The 21,961-nt window shown below is 45.0% G+C and overlaps 1 protein-coding gene across 1 annotated transcript in view; it reads left to right on the top strand.

Moving 5' to 3' along the window:
* The first annotated feature begins 5,909 nt into the window (after positions 1-5,909).
* Positions 5,910-21,961, top strand: part of LOC135514927 (glypican-1-like) — a 124,163-nt gene continuing 108,111 nt past the window's right edge. The window contains exons 1-2 of the mRNA XM_064938671.1: positions 5,910-6,047; positions 6,157-6,694. Of these exons, the coding sequence (XP_064794743.1) occupies positions 6,532-6,694 (163 nt within the window). The 5' untranslated portion in view covers positions 5,910-6,047; positions 6,157-6,531. The remainder of the gene's footprint in view (positions 6,048-6,156; positions 6,695-21,961) is intronic.

Raw genomic sequence — 21,961 nt, 5'->3', positions numbered from 1 at the left:
AACCATAAAGGGCAATGGGCTCTATGACTGATTCAAGTATTTTTAGCCAAATCCTAATTGGTATGTTGAAATTTATGTTTCTTTTGATGGCATAGAATGCCCTTCTTGCCTTGTCTCTCAGATCGTTCACAGCTTTGTGGAAGTTACCTGTGGCGCTGATGTTTAGGCCAAGGTATGTATAGTTTTTTGTGTGCTCTAGGGCAACAGTGTCTAGATGGAATTTGTATTTGTGGTCCTGGTGACTGGACCTTTTTGGAACACCATTATTTTGGTCTTACTGAGATTTACTGTCAGGGCCCAGGTCTGACAGAATCTGTGCATAAGATCTAGGTGCTGCTGTAGGCCCTCCTTGGTTGGTGACAGAAGCACCAGATCATCAGCAAACAGCAGACATTTGACTTCAGATTCTAGTAGGGTGAGGCCGGGTGCTGCAGACTTTTCTAGTGCCCGCGCCAGTTCGTTGATATATATGTTGAAGAGGGTGGGGCTTAAGCTGCATCCCTGTCTAACCCCACGACCCTGTGTGAAGAAATGTGTGTGTTTTTTGCCAATTTTAACCGCACACTTGTTGTTTGTGTACATGGATTTTATGATGTCGTATGTTTTACCCCCAACACCACTTTCCATCAGTTTGTATAGCAGACCCTCATGCCAAATTGAGTCGAAGGCTTTTTTGAAATCAACAAAGCATGAGAAGACTTTGCCTTTGTTTTGGTTTGTTTGGTTGTCAATTAGGGTGTGCAGGGTGAATACATGGTCTGTTGTACGGTAATTTGGTAAAAAGCCAATTTGACATTTGCTCAGTACATTGTTTTCATTGAGGAAGTGTACGAGTCTGCTGTTAATGATAATGCAGAGGATTTTCCCAAGGTTACTGTTGACGCATATTCCACGGTAGTTATTGGGGTCAAATTTGTCTCCATTTTTGTGGATTGGGGTGATCAGTCCTTGGTTCCAAATATTGGGGAAGATGCCAGAGCTAAGGATGATGTTAAAGAGTTTTAGTATAGCCAATTGGAATTTATTGTCTGTATATTTGATCATTTCATTGAGGATACCATCAACACCACAGGCCTTTTTGGGTTTGAGGGTTTTTATTTTGTCCTGTAACTCATTCAATGTTATTGGAGAATCCAGTGGGTTCTGGTAGTCTTTAATAGTTGATTCTAAGATCTGTATTTGATCATGTATATGTTTTTGCTCTTTATTCTTTGTTATAGAGCCAAAAAGATTGGAGAAGTGGTTTACCCATACATCTCCATTTTGGATAGATAATTCTTCGTGTTGTTGTTTGTTTAGTGTTTTCCAATTTTCCCAGAAGTGGTTAGAGTCTATGGATTCTTCAATGACATTGAGCTGATTTCTGACATGCTGTTCCTTCTTTTTCCGTAGTGTATTTCTGTATTGTTTTAGTGATTCACCATAGTGAAGGCGTAGACTCAGGTTTTCCGGGTCTCTATGTTTTTGGTTGGACAGGTTTCTCAATTTCTTTCTTAGAATTTTGCATTCTTCATCAAACCATTTGTCATTGTTGTTAATTTTCTTTGGTTTTCTATTTGAGATTTTTAGATTTGATAGGGAAGCTGAGAGGTCAAATATACTGTTAAGATTTTCTACTGCCAAGTTTACACCTTCACTATTACAGTGGAACGTTTTACCCAGGAAATTGTCTAAAAGGGATTGAATTTGTTGTTGCCTAATTGTTTTTTGGTAGGTTTCCAAACTGCATTCCTTCCATCTATAGCATTTCTTAATGTTACTCAGTTCCTTTGGCTTTGATGCCTCATGATTGAGTATTGCTCTGTTTAGGTAGACTGTGATTTTGCTGTGGTCTGATAGGGGTGTCAGTGGGCTGACTGTGAACGCTCTGAGAGACTCTGGGTTGAGGTCAGTGATAAAGTAGTCTCTCTCTCTCTAGCCCTCCTTCCTCTCTCTCTCTAGCCCTCATTCTCTGTCTCTCTCTCGCCGGCCTCTCTCCTCTCTTTCTCGCTCTCTTTCTCTCTCTCTCTTTCTCTCTCTCTCTAGCCCTCCTTCCTCTCTCTCTCTGGCCCTCATTCTCTCTCTCTCACCGGCCTCTCTCGCTCTCTTTCTTCTCTCTCTCTCTCTCTCTCTCTCTCGCTAGCCCTCCTTCCTCTTTCTCTCTCTCTCTCTCTCTAGCCCTCATTCTCTCTCTCTCTCTCTTGCCAGCCTCTCTCGTCTCACTCTCGCTCTCTCTCTCTCTCTCGCCCTCCTCTCTCTCTCTAGCCCTCCTTCCTCTCTCTCAAGCACCCCTTCATCTCTATCCCTCCTTCCTCTCTCTCTCTCTCTCTCTCTCTCTAGCCCTCCTCCCCCTCTCCCCCTCTCTCTCTCTCTCTCTCTAGCCCTCCTCCCCTCTCCCTCTATCTCTCTCTCGCTCTCTCTCCCCCTCTCTCTAGCCCCTTTCCTCTCTCTCTCCCTAGCCCTCCTCCCCCTCTCTCTCTAGCCCTGCTTCCTCTCTCTCTCTCTACCCCTCTCTCTCTCTCTCTCTCTCTCTTTCTAGCCCTTCTTCCTCCCTCTCTCTCTCTCTCTAGCCCTCCTTCCTCTCTCTTTCTCTCTCTAGCCCTCCTTCCTCTCTCTCTAGCCCTCCTTCCTCTCTCTTTCTTTCTCTAGCCCTCCTTCCTCTCTCTCTCTCTAGCCCTCCTCTCTCTCTCTCTCTCTCTAGCCCTCCTTCCTCTCTCTCTCTCTCTAGACCTCCTTCCTCTCTCTTTCTCTCTCTAGCCCTCCTTCCTCTCTCTCTCTAGCCCTCCTCTCTCTCTCTCTCTCTCTAGCCCTCCTTCCTCTCTCTCTCTAGCCCTCATTCTCTCTCTCTCTCTCTCTCACCGGCCTCTCTCCTCTCTCTCTCGCTCTCTTTCTCTCTCTCTCTCTCTCTCTCTCTCTCTCTCTCTCTCTCTCTCGCTAGCCCTCCACTGTCTCTCTAGCCCTCCCTCCTCTTTCTCTCTCTCTCTCTCTCTCTAGCCCTCATTCTCTCTCTCTCTCGCCAGCCTCTCTCCTCTCACTCTCGCTCTCTCTCTCTCTCGCTCTCTCTCGCTAGCCCTCCTCTCTCTCTCTAGCCCTCCTTCCTCTCTCTCTCAAGCCCCCCTTCATCTCTCTCTCTATCCCTCCTTCCCCTCTCTCTCTCTCTCTCTCTCTAGCCCCCTTCCTCTCTCTCTCTCTAGCCCTCCTCCCCCTCTCCCCCCCTCTCTCTCACTCTCTCTCTCTAGCCCTCCTCCCCTCTCCCTTTCTCTCTCTCTCTCTCTCTCTCTCTCCCCCTCTCTCTAGCCCCTTTCCTCTCTCTCTCTAGCCCTCCTCCCCCCCTCTCTCTCTAGCCCTGCTTCCTCTCTCTCTCTCTACCCCTCCTTTCTCTCTCCCTTTCTCTCACTCTCAGTTCAATTTCAATTCAAGGGGCTTTATTGGCATGGGAAACGTGTTAACATGTGTTAACATTGTGTTAACATTGTAGATAATATACAAAAGTGAAATAAACAATAAAAATGAACAGTAAACATTACACATACAGAAGTTTCAAAACAAAGGACATTACAAGTGTCATATTACATATATATGCAGTGTTGTAACGATGTACAAATGGTTAAGGGTACTCTCTCTCACCGAGGGCCAGCTTTCAGACTGTGATCAAACAAGGAAAAGGATGTTCCAATTCAATGATAGACATGTATATCATTAAACAGTGCACTTCAGAGTATGGTTTTGTGCAAGTAATCCGGTAAAGATGTATTTCATTGTGCTTCACTGGCCATTGAGCCCCATTCGATCTGTTAGCTAAAAAAAGATACAACCGAGAAAGAGATGTCGTTGAGTAAGAACGGCTTTAGAGAGGAAGGTGTGAGAGGAACGAAGGACTAAAGAACTGAAGTGTGTGATTACACAGCCGGCTGGCGAGAGAACCAGTGGGACGCATTCTCACTGACGCATCCGCTCACACGTGTACTGCCCTTAAAAATACACGGACATCACACTTACATAACCACACAAAGGGATACGCCGCCAAGAGAGGGGCATGAGAAGAAGAGAGAAGAGAGAGAGAGACAGACAGATGGTAGGAGAAAGAGACCAGACAGACAGACAGACAGACAGACAGACAGACAGACAGACAGACAGACAGACAGACAGACAGACAGACAGACAGACAGACAGACAGACAGACAGACAGACAGACAGACAGAAGGGAGATTGGAAAACAGATACAAATCTGTGAAACTGAAATGTAGAAAACTCTTCTGTGTCCAAGACAGGTGATAAGGCAAGAGAGTATGAGTTTCTATGCATATCCCAATGTTGGGATAGTTACTACTTTGATATAATATGAAACAAATCATGTTGTTAATTTTAGAATAAAATATGTAATTTGCAAAACATATTTAAGGAAAATTGAAATTTACACTGTGAAAACTTAACATGATGAACATGAATGACGTTTACTCTCACTTGTGAGCCAAAAATAACTATCTGAAAGCCACGCCCCCAATAGGCCATGCCTTTGGATTACTCAAACGTGATAATTTAACCATCAGTTGGGATTTTAAACACTTTCATGCTGGGTTGATCCAGCAGCTGGGTCCTTTTTAAAGCTACAATATGTAACCTTTTGGGCGACCTGACCAAATTGACATAGAAAGGTGAGTAATAGATAGAGGTGTACAATGATTCTCCACAAAAATGACTGCTTGTTTTGTCACAAACTGAAACAAGGCAAACTATTAGAATTTTTGAAACCAGGAAATGGCAGATGGATTTCTGCAACGTGCATCTTTAATGTCATCCATAGGTTATTTTCAGGTGCTGTGGCCCCTCTGTCTCGCTCTCTCTCGTTCTGACTCTCCGCCTCCTCTTCCTCCCCATTTGACTGTATCAGCGCCGGAAGAGCATCATTAAAGTGACCAAGAGTGGACGATCTCCGTTACTGCAATTTTACTGGACGCTCCTCTGCTGAACGCTTTCAAATAGGTATTGTGGGCCACCCATGAGAGTAAATGTCATTACTTTTCATCATGTTTGTACACTGCAAGTTGACATTTCCCCAATTTTTTTTTGCACATGACATATTTTAATATACAATTAATAACATTATTGTTTCAATATCATGTCAAAGTGGTAACTATCGAAACATTGGGACACACATACTGTAGGTACTCAAGGAACTCAACTTGTGTACACCTCATTATGCTATAGAAGTGTCACTGCTCAACCTTAACATGTGTTGACAATACAACAGGACAGATTAACCGGGATGACATTTACTCTCACGGTTGGCCAAAAAGAAATATAGCAACTAAGCCACATGTCCAGTCGTCTGATCTGACCTTGGGTTGTTGAGCTATGATCCACAACTAAGTGACCAAACTGTCTGGGCCAAAAATAATCTAACGTGTCCACTATTTACCCTGCACTTGGTTGTTTTTAACCCATCATTTTTTTGGAGTGTACTTTACACATGCATGGATAAGTCCACATGTCCAATGTAGCCTCAGCTAATGTATTTTCTGTATTGCATTTAATCATTCAAAAAGATGTTATACTGCGTAAAACGTCCCTAAAAACGAACTTGATCTAGGAATTTACCCAAGTAGACCAGACAAGTGAGTAAGGATGGCCTGGTGTCCCAGGGAACAGCTAACCAACCACCAAAGCCAAACTACCCATCATTAGGGGCAATTGCTGATCTCAGAACGGTTTAGCGTCCTCATCGCCAAAACAAGGCCGTTTCGCGAGTCTGTGGCACACGCCACCAGAGGAATGAAGTCCGTTTCATTGGCCCGATCAACGGTTAGTTTGATGCAACATCCTGTGGGGAAGCTCCGTCGCAGTCACGAGCTCCGCCGTGTCCTCCAGCAGTCGGTGCCTCTATCTTTCTCTCCCTCTCCCCCCTCTTTCTCTCTCTCTTTCGTTCTGACTCTCCGCCTCCTCCTCATTCGACTGAGTGGCAGCGCCGGGAGAGCATCATTAACTTGAACTCGACTTGACGGTCTCCCTTACTGCCGTTTTACCGGGCTCTCCTCCGCTGAAAGCTGCCTTATGGGCTGTCATCGCCGGTAATACCATAAAGTGACGTTATTTTCCATTAATGTCACCTGTTGATTTTATGGAATTTTGTAAATTCATGTTTTGTCTACTAATCATGTTTCTATTGCCTTTCCTCAGGTGACTGCACATTGTTAACGGAACTGTCTACGAGGAGGCGCAGATCATTTGTGTGAAATTGCTCCAGTGGTTGATTTATCTACACCGCGTCCAAAAAGGCCTGCAAGCTGCCCAGAGAAGAGACGGGACTGCTCTCCCCCTCCACACACACACACACACACACACACTGCCTCTCATTCCGTGCAGCACAGCGCAGAGACAGGACGCAGCGAACCAACCACGGCATTATAGCGAAGCCCAACGCAACTGAGAAGTTTTGACGAGTGCCTGCTATCGGGGCAGCGGGAGTGGATGTCTCCCGTTGTTTAGGACTTAACTCAATCACACGACACCCCTCTCTCGGATTTGCACTTGGCCGTGTGGCTGTACTACTGTATGATGGATTTCGCGGTGGTTATAGCTCTGGTGCTTTGCGCCCTGACGGTGCCGGGATTCGGGGATACCGGGAGCGGAAAAGCTCAGAGTTGTTCGGATATCCGACAGTTCTACAACGGCAATGGTTTTAGTCTGAAAGGAGTGCCCCAGTCGGAAATATCAGGTAGGTTAGCCTATCTCTGTCACTAAAATGATGCTTTGCGCACCGAATTGACTTTGTTTGTGCACGAAATATATGTAACGCCCCTGACCACCTGACCACCAGCAACTATGGATTCTTAACCGTTCTGAGAAATAGCTAACCTGGTAGTAGGTACCTGTCTGATAAAAATTATGTTCCAATAACAAGAACCCCAAACTTCCCACCCCCTGCAAATAGACTAGGCTACTTAGGTTCACTCAGGTTTGCAGGTTCAATTGATAGTTATTGTGCCTCAGGATTCCTTGTCACGCCCTTAGAAACGGTTGGCTATGTTCAGTAGTGTTATTGCGAGGATATGAATTGTCGTATATGGCAGTGGCACAAGTTACACATGCGACATTTAAAACTATGTACAGTAAATTTTGTCCTTTACATTTTGTAGCCCACTGAAAATATTTCAGTGTAGCAGAACATTTCAGTTTCAAGTAGAACCACACCTTGGATTAATATAAACAGTAAGTCAACAAGCCCTCATTGACTTCCTATTGCAATCGGTGCCAGCAGTACTTCTTCTGATCTAGCCAGTATTGATCATGAATATCCTTCATCTTGCTGAGGAAAAAGAATCTCTCACTCTCTCACTCTCTCTCTCACTCTCTCACTCTCTCTCTCTCACTCTCTCTCTCTCTCTCTCACTCACTCTCTCTCTCTCACTCACTCTCTCACCCTCTCTCTCTCTCTCTCTCTCTCACTCTCTCACTCTCTCACCCTCTCTCTCTCTCTCTCTCTCTCTCTCTCTCTCTCTCTCTCTCTCTCTCTCTCTCTCTCTTTCTCTTCCCAGGAAACTCCCGCTAGCCAGACGATCACTTGACCACAAGCATAACCGCGCAAATATGATGATACACACACTAACCTCACACACTGACTGTGTGTGTATTGCACTGTGATGTCAGAGCTAGCTCTTTTCAAAGACACAGTCACAAGTCAGCATTCAGCACAGCTGATTATATGTGTGCCTTCCCAGGAATTCACCATGCATGGGCTGTCACAAATGGCACCTTATTCCCTATATAGTACACTACTTTTGACCAGAGTCCTATGGGTCCTGGTCAAAAGTAGTGCGCTATATATGGAGTAGGGTGCCATTTGGGACGTGACCATGGTGGTTAGTTACCACACTGTGCTGGCTCCGCAGTCCACACTCTAGCCACATTGAGAAAGCGATCACTAAATGATATACAGTAGGTTAAAGTCAGATACCATAGGGAGTAATGCTTATATTTGATGCACTGGCCAACTATTTACAATTCAAAGACAATGTGCCACAACGCAGGACCCTTGCAATAATAATGAATTGATAATTAACAACACGGGTGTTGTTAACCCGTGTCTATATATCCTCCAAACACCGGCTTCGAGGGCATTATCATTTTTTTTTTACAACTGGTTACCATATTCAAATAATGATTAACATATTTTCATTAAAAAATGTTATGTTGATTAATTTATTCAAACTATTTCCTACTTCCATAAGATATAGTCCCAACACAAATCTAGGGTTGCTACGCAAGCCGGCTGGTTGTTCGTTCTATTGGTTTGGTTGCCAGAGACGCCCAGTGGTTGCCCAGTCGTTCAGTCTTTTTGTTCTGTACCTATGGAAGCGACCCAGTCGTTCAGTCTTTTTGTTCTGTACCTATGGAAGCGACCCAGTCGTTCAGTCTTTTTGTTCTGTATCTATGGACCCGTCCCAGTCGTTCAGTCTTTTTGTTCTGTATCTATGGAAGCGACCCAGTCGTTCAGTCTTTTTGTTCTGTATCTATGGAAGCGACCCTGTCGTTCAGTCTTTTTGTTCTGTATCTATGGAAGCGACCCTGTCGTTCAGTCTTTTTGTTCTGTATCTATGGAAGCGACCCAGTCGTTCAGTCTTTTTATTCTGTATCTATGGAAGCGACCCAGTCGTTCAGTCTTTTTGTTCTGTATCTATGGACCCGTCCCAGTCGTTCAGTCTTTTTGTTCTGTATCTATGGAAGCGACCCAGTCGTTCAGTCTTTTTGTTCTGTATCTATGGAAGCGACCCTGTCGTTCAGTCTTTTTGTTCTGTATCTATGGAAGCGACCCAGTCGTTCAGTCTTTTTATTCTGTATCTATGGAAGCGACCCAGTCGTTCAGTCTTTTTGTTCTGTATCTATGGAAGCGACCCAGTCGTTCAGTCTTTTTGTTCTGTATCTATGGAAGCGACCCAGTCGTTCAGTCTTTTTGTTCTGTATCTATGGAAGCGACCCAGTCGATCAAGTTGATAAATTGCCTGGCTGGGCTGGTGAGACAGTGGATTGCGCAGTCAGATGGAACAGAGTAAATAGGCATTTTAACGTCATAGATTTAGCTGGTGGTAACTTGTGGAATAGACACCGGCTGGAATGCTCAATCCATAGCCTAATGCTAAAGTTCATCACTCTGGGGCTGCACAAAAGACACACCCTCCTCCACTTACCCTCATTTTATACCCTTGGGGGAATCCCCGCGGCCATCTTTGTCGTTGGACAAATGATTAGCCAAGCAAAGGAAGTTGGCAACGTAAACCCCTCAGCCCTCGTTTTGATCGAGTTTGCGAGTGTACAATTGTGTTCACTCATCGGCCTGAAACTCCCCATAATTCAACTCGCGATGATTGTACATCCGCTAAGAAAAGTCTGCCAAAACTTAAAGCCAACGTTAATATGGAGAAGTCGAAATACAATTGTAAGTAAAAACAAATGTAAATAAGTTTGAAATTGTGCTACTAATTACACGTGACGGCACAAACACTTATCATAAAATTAATGCTGTTTTTCTTTGGTTAGCCTTTGGAAACTTTAACTTGCTCACGCAACTTTCCCCGACGTCACAATTATACATTGTCATTTTCAATTGACCTGATATAGTAGGATGGCTAACATTCAATGTCTGCGGATGCCTTGTCTTCTAGCCAAAATATGCAATGCAATCATCATTGACTGTGGCGCATATAAGGCACACGCAGCAGTTCCATGATGACTGAAAACGCAACCGTGGGATGAATGAGTGACACATTCCCGGGTACGAGCGGCCCATTTTTAAAATGAATTCCTTTTTCCCTCGCCCCTTGCCCTGCAAGTGTCAACTCGTCAGACGTCATGATACGTCCTCAGAAGTGTCCACTTCATTTGAGGGCTGAGGGGAGAGGGTGTGTTTTTTTAAGTGCTTGGAATGCAGCCACTATGTGATTGTGATTGCTTACATGAGTCATGTGATGTGATCGATAAAATGGGATCGTGAAGTGATTGTAATGTTGCTGTGTTGACATGTGGAGAGAGATGTAATGTGGTGAACGTGTCAGTGGCCATACATCATAAAGCTGGGAGGTCGCTGTGCTAATGGGACAGTCTTAATAAAGTTGATTAACCATACCGTGTAAATCAATGGGCGGATTTAATGCCAGTGACAACCCCTTTTTCTTTGAAATGTCTAATCCATAGGGTGTCGAGAACAAATCTGTCTTGACAGTATGTGATTTATTTCTTATTTTTGGTGCTGTGGACTTTACTCTAGTCTGAGGTCAGAGAGAGAGAGAGAGAGAGATGAGATGAGAGAGCGAGAGCGAGATTGTGGCAGAGAGAATGAGGGAGAGAGGGGAGAGATGAGAGGAAGAGAAAGAAAGGAGGAGAGAGACTGCAACAGAGTGGGCAAGGGAGTGAGAGAAACAAAGAGACGAGTAAGAGTGAGAAAGACAAACAGAGAGAGAGAGAGAGAGAGAATGGGAGAGATAGTTTATATCAGTTCCCTCCATGCTAACAAAAATAATGTCTTTCTCTGGCATATTAAACAGCTCAGTGAAGTAGTCTCCCAATTATGAGACACCTGAATGTTGCATCATGGCCATTCTTTCTTCCCAGGCAGGGACAGTAAGACTGTGGGCTTGATTAGACTAATGTATTGGCTGAGGCTGGCTCAAGGTTGCACACCAAGTCCATCATTGTGATTCACTCTGGGAGAGAGAGGAGAAGGAGTGGTTCAAATCAAATTTATTTATAAAGACCTTCTTACATCAGCTGATATCTCAAAGTGCTGTACAGAATCCCAGCCTAAACCCCCAAACAGCATGCAATGCAGGTGTAGAAGCACAGTGGCTAGGAAAAACTCCCTAGAAAGGCCAGAACCTAGGAAGAAACCTTCACACAGGACACCGGATAAGACAGGAGAAATACTCCAGATATAACAGACTGACCCTAGCCTCCCGACACATAAACAACTGCAGCATAAATAATGGAGGCTGAGACAGGAGGGGTCAGGAGACACTGTTGCCCCATCCTATGATACCCCCGGACAGGGCCAACCAGGCAGGATATAACCCCACCAACTTTGTCAAAGTACAGCCCCCACTCCACTAGAAGGACATCTTCAACCACCAACTTACCATCCTGAGACAAGGCCGAGTATAGCCCACAAAGATCTCCGCCAAGGCACAACCCAAGAGAGGGGGGTGCCAACCCAGGCAGGAAGACCACGTCAGTTACTCAACCCACTCAAGTGACACACCCCTCCTAGGGACGGCATGGAAGAGCACCAGTAAGCCAATGACTCAGCCCCTGTAATAGGGTTAGAGGCAGAGAATCCCAGTGGAAAGAGGGAAACCGGCCAGGCAGCGACAGCAAGGGTGGTTCGTTGCTCCAGTGCCTTTCCGTTCACCATCACACTCCTGGGCCAGACTACACTCAATCATAGGACCTACTGTAGAGATGAGTCTTCAGTAAAGACTTAAAGATTGAGACTGAGTCTGGTTATAGGAGCTGGTGGCTGGGTCTCAATACTGTCTATGGACGCCTTTGCTTTTACTGTTTCTTGTTTGTCATCATTAGGACCTGGAGTTTTTCCTGGTCAGGTCATGGGGTAGGAACAGGGAAATCTCCTGTCCTTATTCTTTATCTCTGGTTGGTGAAGGGACTAGAATAGGTTTCCACCATGTTGCTTAGACCTGGCAGGTGTTGTCAGATCATTGATTGTGGAGTAAAGGACACAAGGAAAGGAGAGTAGTCAATACTATTCAGACACAGCCGCTCTCCTTCTCAGTTTTGATTGGAAGAGGCATCGTCAGATGACAGGATAGGCAGCATAGCCATGAGCAGTGGGTTAGCAGATGTTTTGAGGAGTCCACTTTCCAGTACGGACCTAGTAAAAACACTGAAATGCACGTGTAAGTAATACTGTAAATAATGATTACATATCAATAAATCCTACTTTAGTGTGTATTTCTAGTGTTACTAGCCTACTGTGTAAGATTTATGTAATGTAAAGTGCACATTATCATGCCTGATTATCATCACAGATGTTCACTGTGTTTACTGTGAGGGGAGGTAATGATTATGTGTGGATCATTCCTCATCACACAGACACGCACACACACACACACACACACACACACACACACACACACACACACACACACACACACACACACACACACACACACACACACACACACACACACACACACACACACACACACACACACACACACACACACACACACCCTGTCCCTCTTTCTCATTACCCTCATGATGGCTTAACGATTGTTTTGTCTTTGAGAAGATGACATTATGACGTTTATCAAACTGATCGACGGAAATTAATGAGATTTCAGACCTTGATTCATCAAAGCTGTCATTGGGTGTCTGGTCTATTTTGTTTAGCCCTTAGTCACCTCTGGTGTTACTTGATGTAACCTTGTCTTTGTTGTTTTTATGCCATTCTTCAAGCACTTATGCCCTGACTATCACTAAACAAAAGTGTTTGGAAGGCTAAATGCAATTGTCAGCTTTTCAGGATAGCGCCCCCTAGCCTTGGGAGAGGTGTGTGTGTGTGTGTGTGTGTGTGTGTGTGTGTGTGTGTGTGTGCGTGCCTTTGTGAGCAACAAGATGTCATAGTTTCCCTTCGAAATTAAACGTATTATCGAAGAATAGCTATTTTTGACGCATTAGTTCTGCATGGTTACAGGGTTAATTCCACATTTTTACAGGGTTAAAACAGAAACAACTTAAAAAGGTTAACAGTTTAGGTATTCATTCCAAGTGGTTACGGTTAGAGCTATGGTTTGGGGAAGGCTTAACAGAATTGTTCAACTTCATATTCATCATCTCCGGCACCACCCCAACATCAATGTAAGGACAGACGCTGGGAGACAAGAAGCAAGTACAGGGAGTGAACATTTAATAAACAACGGACATGAAACAGAACACGGACAACATCTGGACAGGGGAAACAAAACGACAATAACGCTGACACGGGGACGAAACAGAGGAACAGACAGATATAGGGAAGGCAATCAAAACGTGAAGGAGTCCAGGTGAGTCCAATGAGCACTGATGCGCGTAATGATGGCGACAGGTGTGTGTAATAATGGGCAACCTGTCTCCCTCGAGCGTCAGAGAGGGGGAGCGGGGTCAGGCATGACAGTGCCCCCCTGCCCTCCCTGGGTGCCGCACTGCGTCCCACCTGGCAAGCCTGACGGGCCGGCTGATGCGTAGAAGCCCGACGAGCCGGCTAAGGCGTGGGATCCTGACTAGCCGGCTGAGGCTTGGGATCCTGACGAGCCGGCTGAGGCTTGGGATCCTGACGAGCCGGCTAAGGCTTGGGATCCTGACGAGCCGGCTGAGGCTTGGGAGCGTGACTAGCCGGCTGAGGCTTGGGATCCTGACGAGCCGGCTGAGGCTTGGGAGCGTGACAAGCCAGCTGAGACATAATGTGGGGTGGGAACCTGACAAGCCGGTTGAGATGTAGGAGCCAGACGAGCCTGCAGAGGCATGACATGGGGTGGGAGCCTGCCGAGCCACCGAGGCAAGGAAACCTGTCGAGCAAGCTAAGGCATGGAATCCCGATGAGCCAGCTGAGGCACCCCCGGTTCAATCGGTGGTGGCACCCGGACCCGACGTCACCAACAAAATCAAACAAAAACTCCCTTGTGCTTCAAATTGTGGTGTCAGCATTCTGTAAGGACAGACGCTGGGAGACTAGAAGCAAGTACAGGGAGTGAACATTTAATAAACAACCGGCATGAAGCAGAACATGGACAGAGTCTGGACAGGGGAAACAAAACGACAATATCACTGACACGGGAATGTAACAGAGGAACAGACAGATATAGGGAAGGCAATCAAAAGGGAAGGCAATCAGAAGGAGTCCAGGTGAATCCAATGAGCGCTGATGCGCATAATGATGGTGACAGGTGTGCGTAATGATGGGCAGCCTCAACATATGTAAAAATGGCTTGTTTCTATGTTTTTTAGTAAAAAAAAGATAGAGAAAGATAAGTGTTTCCAATGACATCATCAACCAATTTGTAGAAAATTAGTAGGCAAGCCCACTCACAATTGGTCAAAATCACAAGATGCACACCGATGATGTAATTGGAAACACATAGCTAGTTTCCCTTTAACCTTTTACTGCAGTGGGCTAAATGTAGGGTCACACAAGGTCAAACAAAAGTGTAAACCCCCTCACAAGAAGACACCTGTACCATGTCAGATATAGAGTAGAACTGCATTATATTTTGAGTTTGCATCCCAGTATTACACTTTCTATACATGACAGAAGATTGAAATAAAACAAAACCGTTTGACATAGAAACACCGGACTTTCGTAGGTAAAAAATAAATTCATGTTTATTAATGATGAAATCCTGAAAAATATTATGAACATTCCATCCATGAGGTCCACTAGAGGGCACTTCTGGTCATGCGACTTCAGGAAAGGGCTACAACAAAATAATACAAAACGACGTGTTTGGTATCATCAGTATTCATCGTATCTCCACGGCGTTCCAGAGCATTGTGAGCTGCCGTAGCGCAGTGGTCTAAACAGCACGCTCAGCTCCGAGCCTCATGAGTTCGTGCCCGAAGCAAGGCCTTTTTTGTTGTTGTAAGCGACTAGGAAGTCATATATTGACGTTCTTAGGACCTTTTCAAACGTCTGAAATCGCCGTCTATTTCCAGTGACCAGCCTGTCCGTGTGTGTTTGTGTATGCACGTGGCGTGTGTACGCGTGTGCACCCTTGCGCAAGCTTGTGTGTGTGTGTGTGTGTGTCTGTGGTGTGAAGCATGAAGGAACAACACACACACTCCCAGTGGGCAGCTCAATTTCACCTCTTAGACTGGGGGCTAATGATATGCTAATAGTGTCTGTGTGTCTGCTGCCCTTACACACTGCTCTCAGCCCAGAGGTTAAATACAGACATTTGGAACACCGCACACTGGCGCAACAATGAGGACCAGCTGACGACTCAAAACTAGTCAACTACAACATGCTATGAGGCAAATTCTATTAAGTATTGTAGCCTACGGATGTTGTAGAGCTTTTAAACTACTGTAAAATGTATTTTGAAGGAAGATTTCCTCAACTGACTCTCCCTTCTCTTTTGTGAGTGAAGATTGTTTACACTCTTTGACAAAAAAAGGTGCTAAGTAGAGCCATGTAGGGGGAACTCTTTTGGTGCGAGATAGAACAAATGATTTACAATGTGTATTCACCAGATGACTGAAAGGGGGCGCTGTTCAGGTGTCACCGTCCGCCATTATGTTACTCCTCATAAGGAACAGCCTCCATAGGAATTCATGGGAATTTACAGTATTTCAATGTAATGGTTCAAAAACAAATGCATTTAAGTATGTTGTTGTTGTTGTGGGGACTGAAACGTAAGAACTCTATATAAAACATTTTCCATTTTTATTGAGAAATTATGAGCATCTGTTTTGTGAATACAATACTATGTATTGTTTAAAAAAAGTATGTATTAGTGTCTGTAAGAAAAAAAAATGTATTTATCTTCCCAAACCTGTAGCTATTGAAATGAAACCATGTAGCTTCGCCCTACACGACAAAGCAACACAGTGTTGATTACTAGAATGTAAAGCTGGAGAAGTTCATGCATAATCCCATATTAACATGTTTTCAATACTGCTGACCAATTTAAGATCAATCTGATTTGAAGTTACTCCCCCATGAAGCCAATAAAGTACAACAAACCTAGGAACAGGTCCATTTTACATTTTACACTCTTATCCAGAGCGACTGGGGTTAAGTGCCTTCCTCAAGGGCACAGGCAGATCTTTCACCTTGTCAGGTCTGGGATTTGAACCAGCAACCTTTCAGTCACTGGCACCAACACTCTTAATCGCTAGGCTACCTGCCACCGTCATGCACAGACTGGAAACCACTATTCACCGGGGCCCTTGTTGTATACAATGTGTCGCGTGGTACTGGGCTGGCTGCTAACGTTTTATATCACTGACTTTACTTTAATGTAACTCCTGAATCAACAGTAGAAATGTTAGACAGATAATTCAACACTGGGTAAATCTGGCCAATTTGTTGTCTACCATATAACACGCGGCTGGTTCAATCATACTCCCTCCTATTCTACCACTCTCACAGACTGAAATATCACAGAAAGCACGCTACAATAAAAAAAAGCTTATTCAGACTCAGAAGGGGTTGTTCTCTGTAGAACCCTTCACGCTTTCCAAAGAATCGTCAAAGAACACTTTCTTGCAAACAGGGTTCTTAGGATGTTAAAGGTTAAAGGTTAAAAAAAAACTTTACCTTACAAGGAGCCCTCGTCTTCCAAAAATGGTTCCTCAGATGAAAACAGAGTAAAACCTGTCTGCAAAGAACCCTTTTTCCCTAAGTGTACTTGATTTCCAGATAAGGATTAATGAGGACCATTTGAAGGTTAATGTTAGCATATGGCAATGTGTTCGGCTATAGACATCTGATAGATAGATGTGTGTTAGATAAAAGGACTTGTGCTATCTCACTGTCTGTCTGTTTTGTCTGTCTCACTGTCTGTCTAGCAATAAATCCTTCAGCAGTTCAAAGTCTGTGAGCTGGGCGTTGATGTGTGTGAACATGGTTGTTTGAGCATGTGTGTGTGTGTGTGTGTGTGTGTGTTTGAGCGTGTGTGAGCGTGCGTATTGTTGTCAGTCTCGTAATAAATCCTCAGCAGTTGAAAGTCAGCATGCTGCTGTGCATCGGTGTGTGTGTGTGTGTGTGTGTGTGTGTTGAGACTGTCTGGTGGACGTGCAGGAGTTGTTAAAATGCTGGTGTCAATAGTCAAGTCTCTTGAAGCATTAAGCCGTGATGGTGTGCCGGGAGCATGGAACAGACCACCGTGTGTTTCATGTTCTCCAGAGGGGAACACAGGAGGTTGGGGAGCCCTGCTCTGCTTGGCCCTGTACCTTGGCCAGGCTCTGGCCTGGATATCGGGGAAGAGAAGACAGGAGGAAGAGAGAAGGGGGAAGAGGAAGAGGAGGTGGACGATCCTTGATTGGTCCAGCTCTATGTTCCACATTGGTGAAGAGAGAGGATAGGGGCATAGATGAAGAGGAGGGGTGAAGAAATGTTGTTTGGCATTGCTCTGGTGTTCTTTAACAAAAGAAAGAGGTTATGGAGGTGGTCAATTTAATTTAATAAGTTGGTCAAGTTGTTTTTTAGTTGGTCATGCCAAGGATTATTTAGCTAGTTGATTTGGAATTGTAAGACCCCATAAGGTATCAAAAAAATATATAAAACAAATATTGGGTTAAACATTGAATTTGGCATTAATGCTATTAGCCAATAGAAACGCACTGAATAAGGGATTCACTACATAGGCAAAAAAAAAAATCTAAAGGAAGTTTGTTCTGAAGTGTCCTATATCTGAGAGATACTGTGCATTCGGAAAGTATTCAGACCTCTTGCCTTTTTTCCACATTTTGTTACGTTACAGCCTTATTCTAAAATGGATGAAAAAAACAACCCTCGTCAATCTATACACAGGTTTTTAGAAATGCTTGCAAATTTATTAAAAATAGAAAACAGAAATACCTTATTTACATGTGTTTTCAGACCCTTTGCTATGAGACTCGCAATTGATCTCCATTGATCAACCTTGGTAGGCTAAAGGTGAACTGACAGGTGGCCTGTGCAAAGCTGGACACCTCAAGGTCTGCTACTGTTCTCCCCTATTTGTTTTCTCTTCTTTTCTCCTTCAATCTCATTGGCCCCTGTTGTTCTTCAGATGTGAGAGGGGGAGTTCACCGATACAGTTATGCCCCCCCAAGATGCAGACACACACACACACACACACACACACACACACACACACACACACACACACACACACACACACACACACACACACACACACACACACACACACACACACACACAAAGCACAGAACAGCCCCCTGCAAGGTCACAGCAGTTCAGAGGAGAGCTGCCCAGCATGTCTCACTCTGTGTGTGTATGCGTGTTTGTGGATGGGTGTCAGCGTGTTTGTATGTGTGTCAGTGACTGTGCCAGGGTGTGTGACTGTGACTGCATGTGTGTGTGTCTTCGGGGGTGGAAATGTGTCTCAGCTTTTGTCTTCAGAGGAATGGGTTCTGTCAAACGCAGAATTGTAACCCCTCATTACAGCAAGAGGGCTTGTGTCAACCCTGCTCCTCTCTGCCAAAGTCTTTGTGTGTATGTGTGTGTGTGTGTGTGTGTTGGTGTGTGTGTGTGTGGTTTGCTTTAACAAGGATAATAAAACAAAGACAATTTAGACAAGTGGGGACATTTCATCGCCACAAGGAAAAAGGCTTTTTAGGTTTCGGGGGTTAGGATTAGAGTTAGAATTAGGTTTAGGGGTTAGGTTTAGGATTAGGAGTTAGGGTTAGTTTTAGGGTTAGGATTAGGGTGAGGCAACCTTCAGGGGCTGACATTTTCCATGGAAAGACTTGCTGCCATAAAGTTGAGATGTGGGGGAAGCAGTAACTAGGTGAAGGTTCCAGGCAGGTTTAGAAGTGAATAATGTTTGAGGATCGGAGCACATGCCAGAGCAGTAAAAGAAAGGGAATAGAAAAGTAATAGAGCCAGAGGAAATTAATGTAGCTTCTTGTCACTTCAGACGTTCTACTGACAATACCGCTAGCAAGGACATGATCCACAAAAGATTGACTTGGCTGGCTTAAATGCACGTACGCACACACAAACAGCAACAGTGCAGCGACATTGGCTAAGGTGACCCAGCCCGGCCCGCCCCCTCACATGGGTGATGCCATGTTTGATGGATCTCCTCTGTACTGACAGAAAAAGAAGGGATGACAGTGAGAGGTTGAGAATTGTCCGATCTGTACATCAGACTACAGCATGTCTCTCTATGGTTGTAATAGGGTGTGGTCTGTGCTGTGCGATCTGATCGGCTAAATTCCCCCTCTGTCAATATATACACACTCTTTCACTAGGTTAGCCATGTCAGCTTAGCACTACAAACCTCCCGTTGGCAATTATTTTTTGCTTTCCTCTTTTCATCTCTCTCTCTCTCTCTCCCCTCTGTTGCCTTGCCCTAGAGAGTGCCTTGGCTCTCTCTCTCTCTCTCTCTCTCTCCCTCTGTGGCCTTGCCCTAGAGAGTGCCTTGGCTCTCTCTCTCTCTCTCTCTCTCTCTCTCCCTCTGTTGCCCTAGAGAGTGCCTTGGCTCTCTCTCTCTCTCTCTCTCTCTCTCTCTCTCTCTCTCTCTTCCTCTGTTGCCCTAGAGAGTGCCTTGGCTCTCTCTCTCGCTCTCTCTCCCTCTGTTGCCTTGCCCCCGAGAGTGCCTTGGCTCTCTCTCTCTCTCTCTCTCTCTCTCTCTCTCTCTCTCTCTCCCTCTGTTGCCTAGCCCTAGAGAGTGCCTTCTCTCTCTCTCTCTCTCTCGCTCTCTCTCCCTCTGTTGCCTTGCCCCCGAGAGTGCCTTGGCTCTCTCTCTCTCTCTCCCCTCTGTTGCCTAGCCCTAGAGAGTGCCTTGGCTCTCTCTCTCTCTCTCTCTCTCCCTCTGTTGCCTAGCCCTAGAGAGTGCCTTGGCTCTCTCTCTCTCTCTCTCTCCCTCTGTTGCCTAGCCCTAGAGAGTGCCTTCTCTCTCTCTCTCTCTCTCTCTCTCTCTCTCTCTCTCTCCCTCTGTTGCCTAGCCCTAGAGAGTGCCTTCTCTCTCTCTCTCTCTCTCTCTCTCTCTCTCTCTCTCTCTCTCTCTCTCTCTCTCCCTCTGTTGCCTAGCCCTAGAGAGTGCCTTCTCTCTCTCTCTCTCTCTCTCTCTCTCTCTCTGTTGCCTAGCCCTAGAGAGTGCCTTGGCTCTCTCTCTCTCTCTCTCTCTCTCCCTCTGTTGCCTAGCCCTAGAGAGTGCCTTCTCTCTCTCTCTCTCTCTCTCTCCCTCTGTTGCCTAGCCCTAGAGAGTGCCTTGGCTCTCTCTCTCTCTCTCTCTCTCTCTCTGTTGCCTAGCCCTAGAGAGTGCCTTCTCTCTCTCTCGTTCTCCTGCCTCTCCGCTTTCACCCCTCCTTCACTGTCCTCTGCTCTCTCTCTCTCTTTTTCTCTCTCTTTGTTCTGCTTTCTCACCTTCTCTCCATTCCCCCATTCCCTCTCTCATACAGACTGAAGAAATTGAATCAGATCCTAGGTAATTGTTCTGGGGACGATAATGTTGCCAGTGTGATTGATGATCTATCCTCTCTTTTTTGATTTTCTTCTACCTGGCTACATGCAGGTCTGTATTGAACACTTTATGTTGTAGCTACCTGAACGAAAACGGGGCTAGATTGTGTGTAAATAAGACTATGTGCCATATTCACGTAGAGTCTCAGAGTAGGAGTCCTGATCTCGGATCAGTTTCTCGTTTCAGATTGATAAGATCACACATGGACAGCGGGGACATGATCCTAGATCAGGACTCCTACTTTACCCCTGATTCCATAGTCTAGACAGAGCTTGTATACAAACTGTTCTATTATGTAGATTGCATGTCGAACTCGACAGATTACATCATACATGCCCGCACGCACGCACAGACACACACATATGTTTTACTATCCTTGTGGGGACCTACAATGTATTTCCATCCAAAATCCTAGTTTTTTTAACAAGTGTTGTGTTCGAGATGACCTAAAGCGAGACCGGTTCAAGACTAAGACCGGAGCAAATCGAGTCCGATTCAAGACTAAGTCCGGGGGGTGGTAAATCTAGTTAGCTAAGTCTGTCGTTGGCTAGGCCATCAGAAGCTTGATAAAGGCATCTGCCATTTGACTGAATTAGGGCAACATTTTGGAGTGACAGTGGAATCAACCAATCACATTTTGACTTAATGGGTGGGACCGTTTTTACAAAAACCTAGCAGAGCTGGTTAGAGCTGGTTAGACTGTTTACATGTTATCTAGAACGTTCTTGACTAACTATAACGTCTTCTGCCTACATTTACTGACACTGGTCATATTTAGCGGGTGTTGCGTGTTTGTAAATTCTTCAGTTATTCTGAGTAGAGTGACCACAGTGAATTTGCGAACATAACATATGCTAACTGGATAGCAGTCGTTCAAGATCTTGCCAGCTAGCTAACCAAATGACACCTGCATCTCTAGCTGTGTATAGCCACCGAAAAACGACATGAGTGTCACGCCCTGGTCGTAGTATATTGTGTTTGTCTTCATTTATTTGGTCAGGTCAGGGTGTGACATGGGTTTATTGTGGTGTGTTTTGTCTTGGGGTTTTGTTAGGTATTGGGTTTGTGGCTTAGTGGGGGTATCTAGCATAGTCTATGGCTGTCTGGAGTGGTTCTCAATCAGAGGCAGGTGTTTATCGTTGTCTCTGATTGGGAACCATATTTAGGCAGCCATATTCTTTGAGTGTTTCGTGGGTGATTGTTCCTGTCTCTGTGTTTGTTGTCACCAGATAGGCTGTTTAGGTTTTACGTTACGTTTGTTGTTTTGTTCGTGTTTATTCGTTCATTAAACATGTATGAAAATGACCACGCCGCATTTTGGTCCGATGCTTGCTACACCTCTTCGTCAGAGGAGGAGTTAGAAGAAAACCGTAACAATGAGGGGAAAAAGTCACCCACTCCTTCAATGGCACCTTCCTAGCAGATAGCTGGGTTTAGTCTAATTTTGCAAAAATGTTTCCAAACGGCCCACCCAGCAAAGGAAAGGCAGCCTGTGCGAAAAATACAATGTTTTACTATAGTTTTTATAGTTTTTTAGGTGTTATTATATAGATTTATAGATTTTATAGATTTTTCAGATGATTTTCACTCAGAATTATTCTTTTGTCAATGGAATAAAGACAAAATATGTAATGATCTAAGTCTACAACCATACTTATCCCACATCAATCTGATCGAGGGGCCTGTCAGGGCCTGGCTCCCCAGTGGGTGGTCCTGGGTCCACCCAGGCCCATCCATGTCTACGCCCCTGATGCAAATGGTGACAATTGCACATCACAAATAGCCAACTAACCAACACTTCG

Source organism: Oncorhynchus masou, chromosome 3 (genome assembly GCF_036934945.1).
Source record: "Oncorhynchus masou masou isolate Uvic2021 chromosome 3, UVic_Omas_1.1, whole genome shotgun sequence".
Classification (NCBI taxonomy): domain Eukaryota; kingdom Metazoa; phylum Chordata; class Actinopteri; order Salmoniformes; family Salmonidae; genus Oncorhynchus; species Oncorhynchus masou.
The sequence above is the reverse complement of the archived record's forward strand: the minus strand, read 5'-3'. Positions and strand labels throughout refer to the sequence as shown.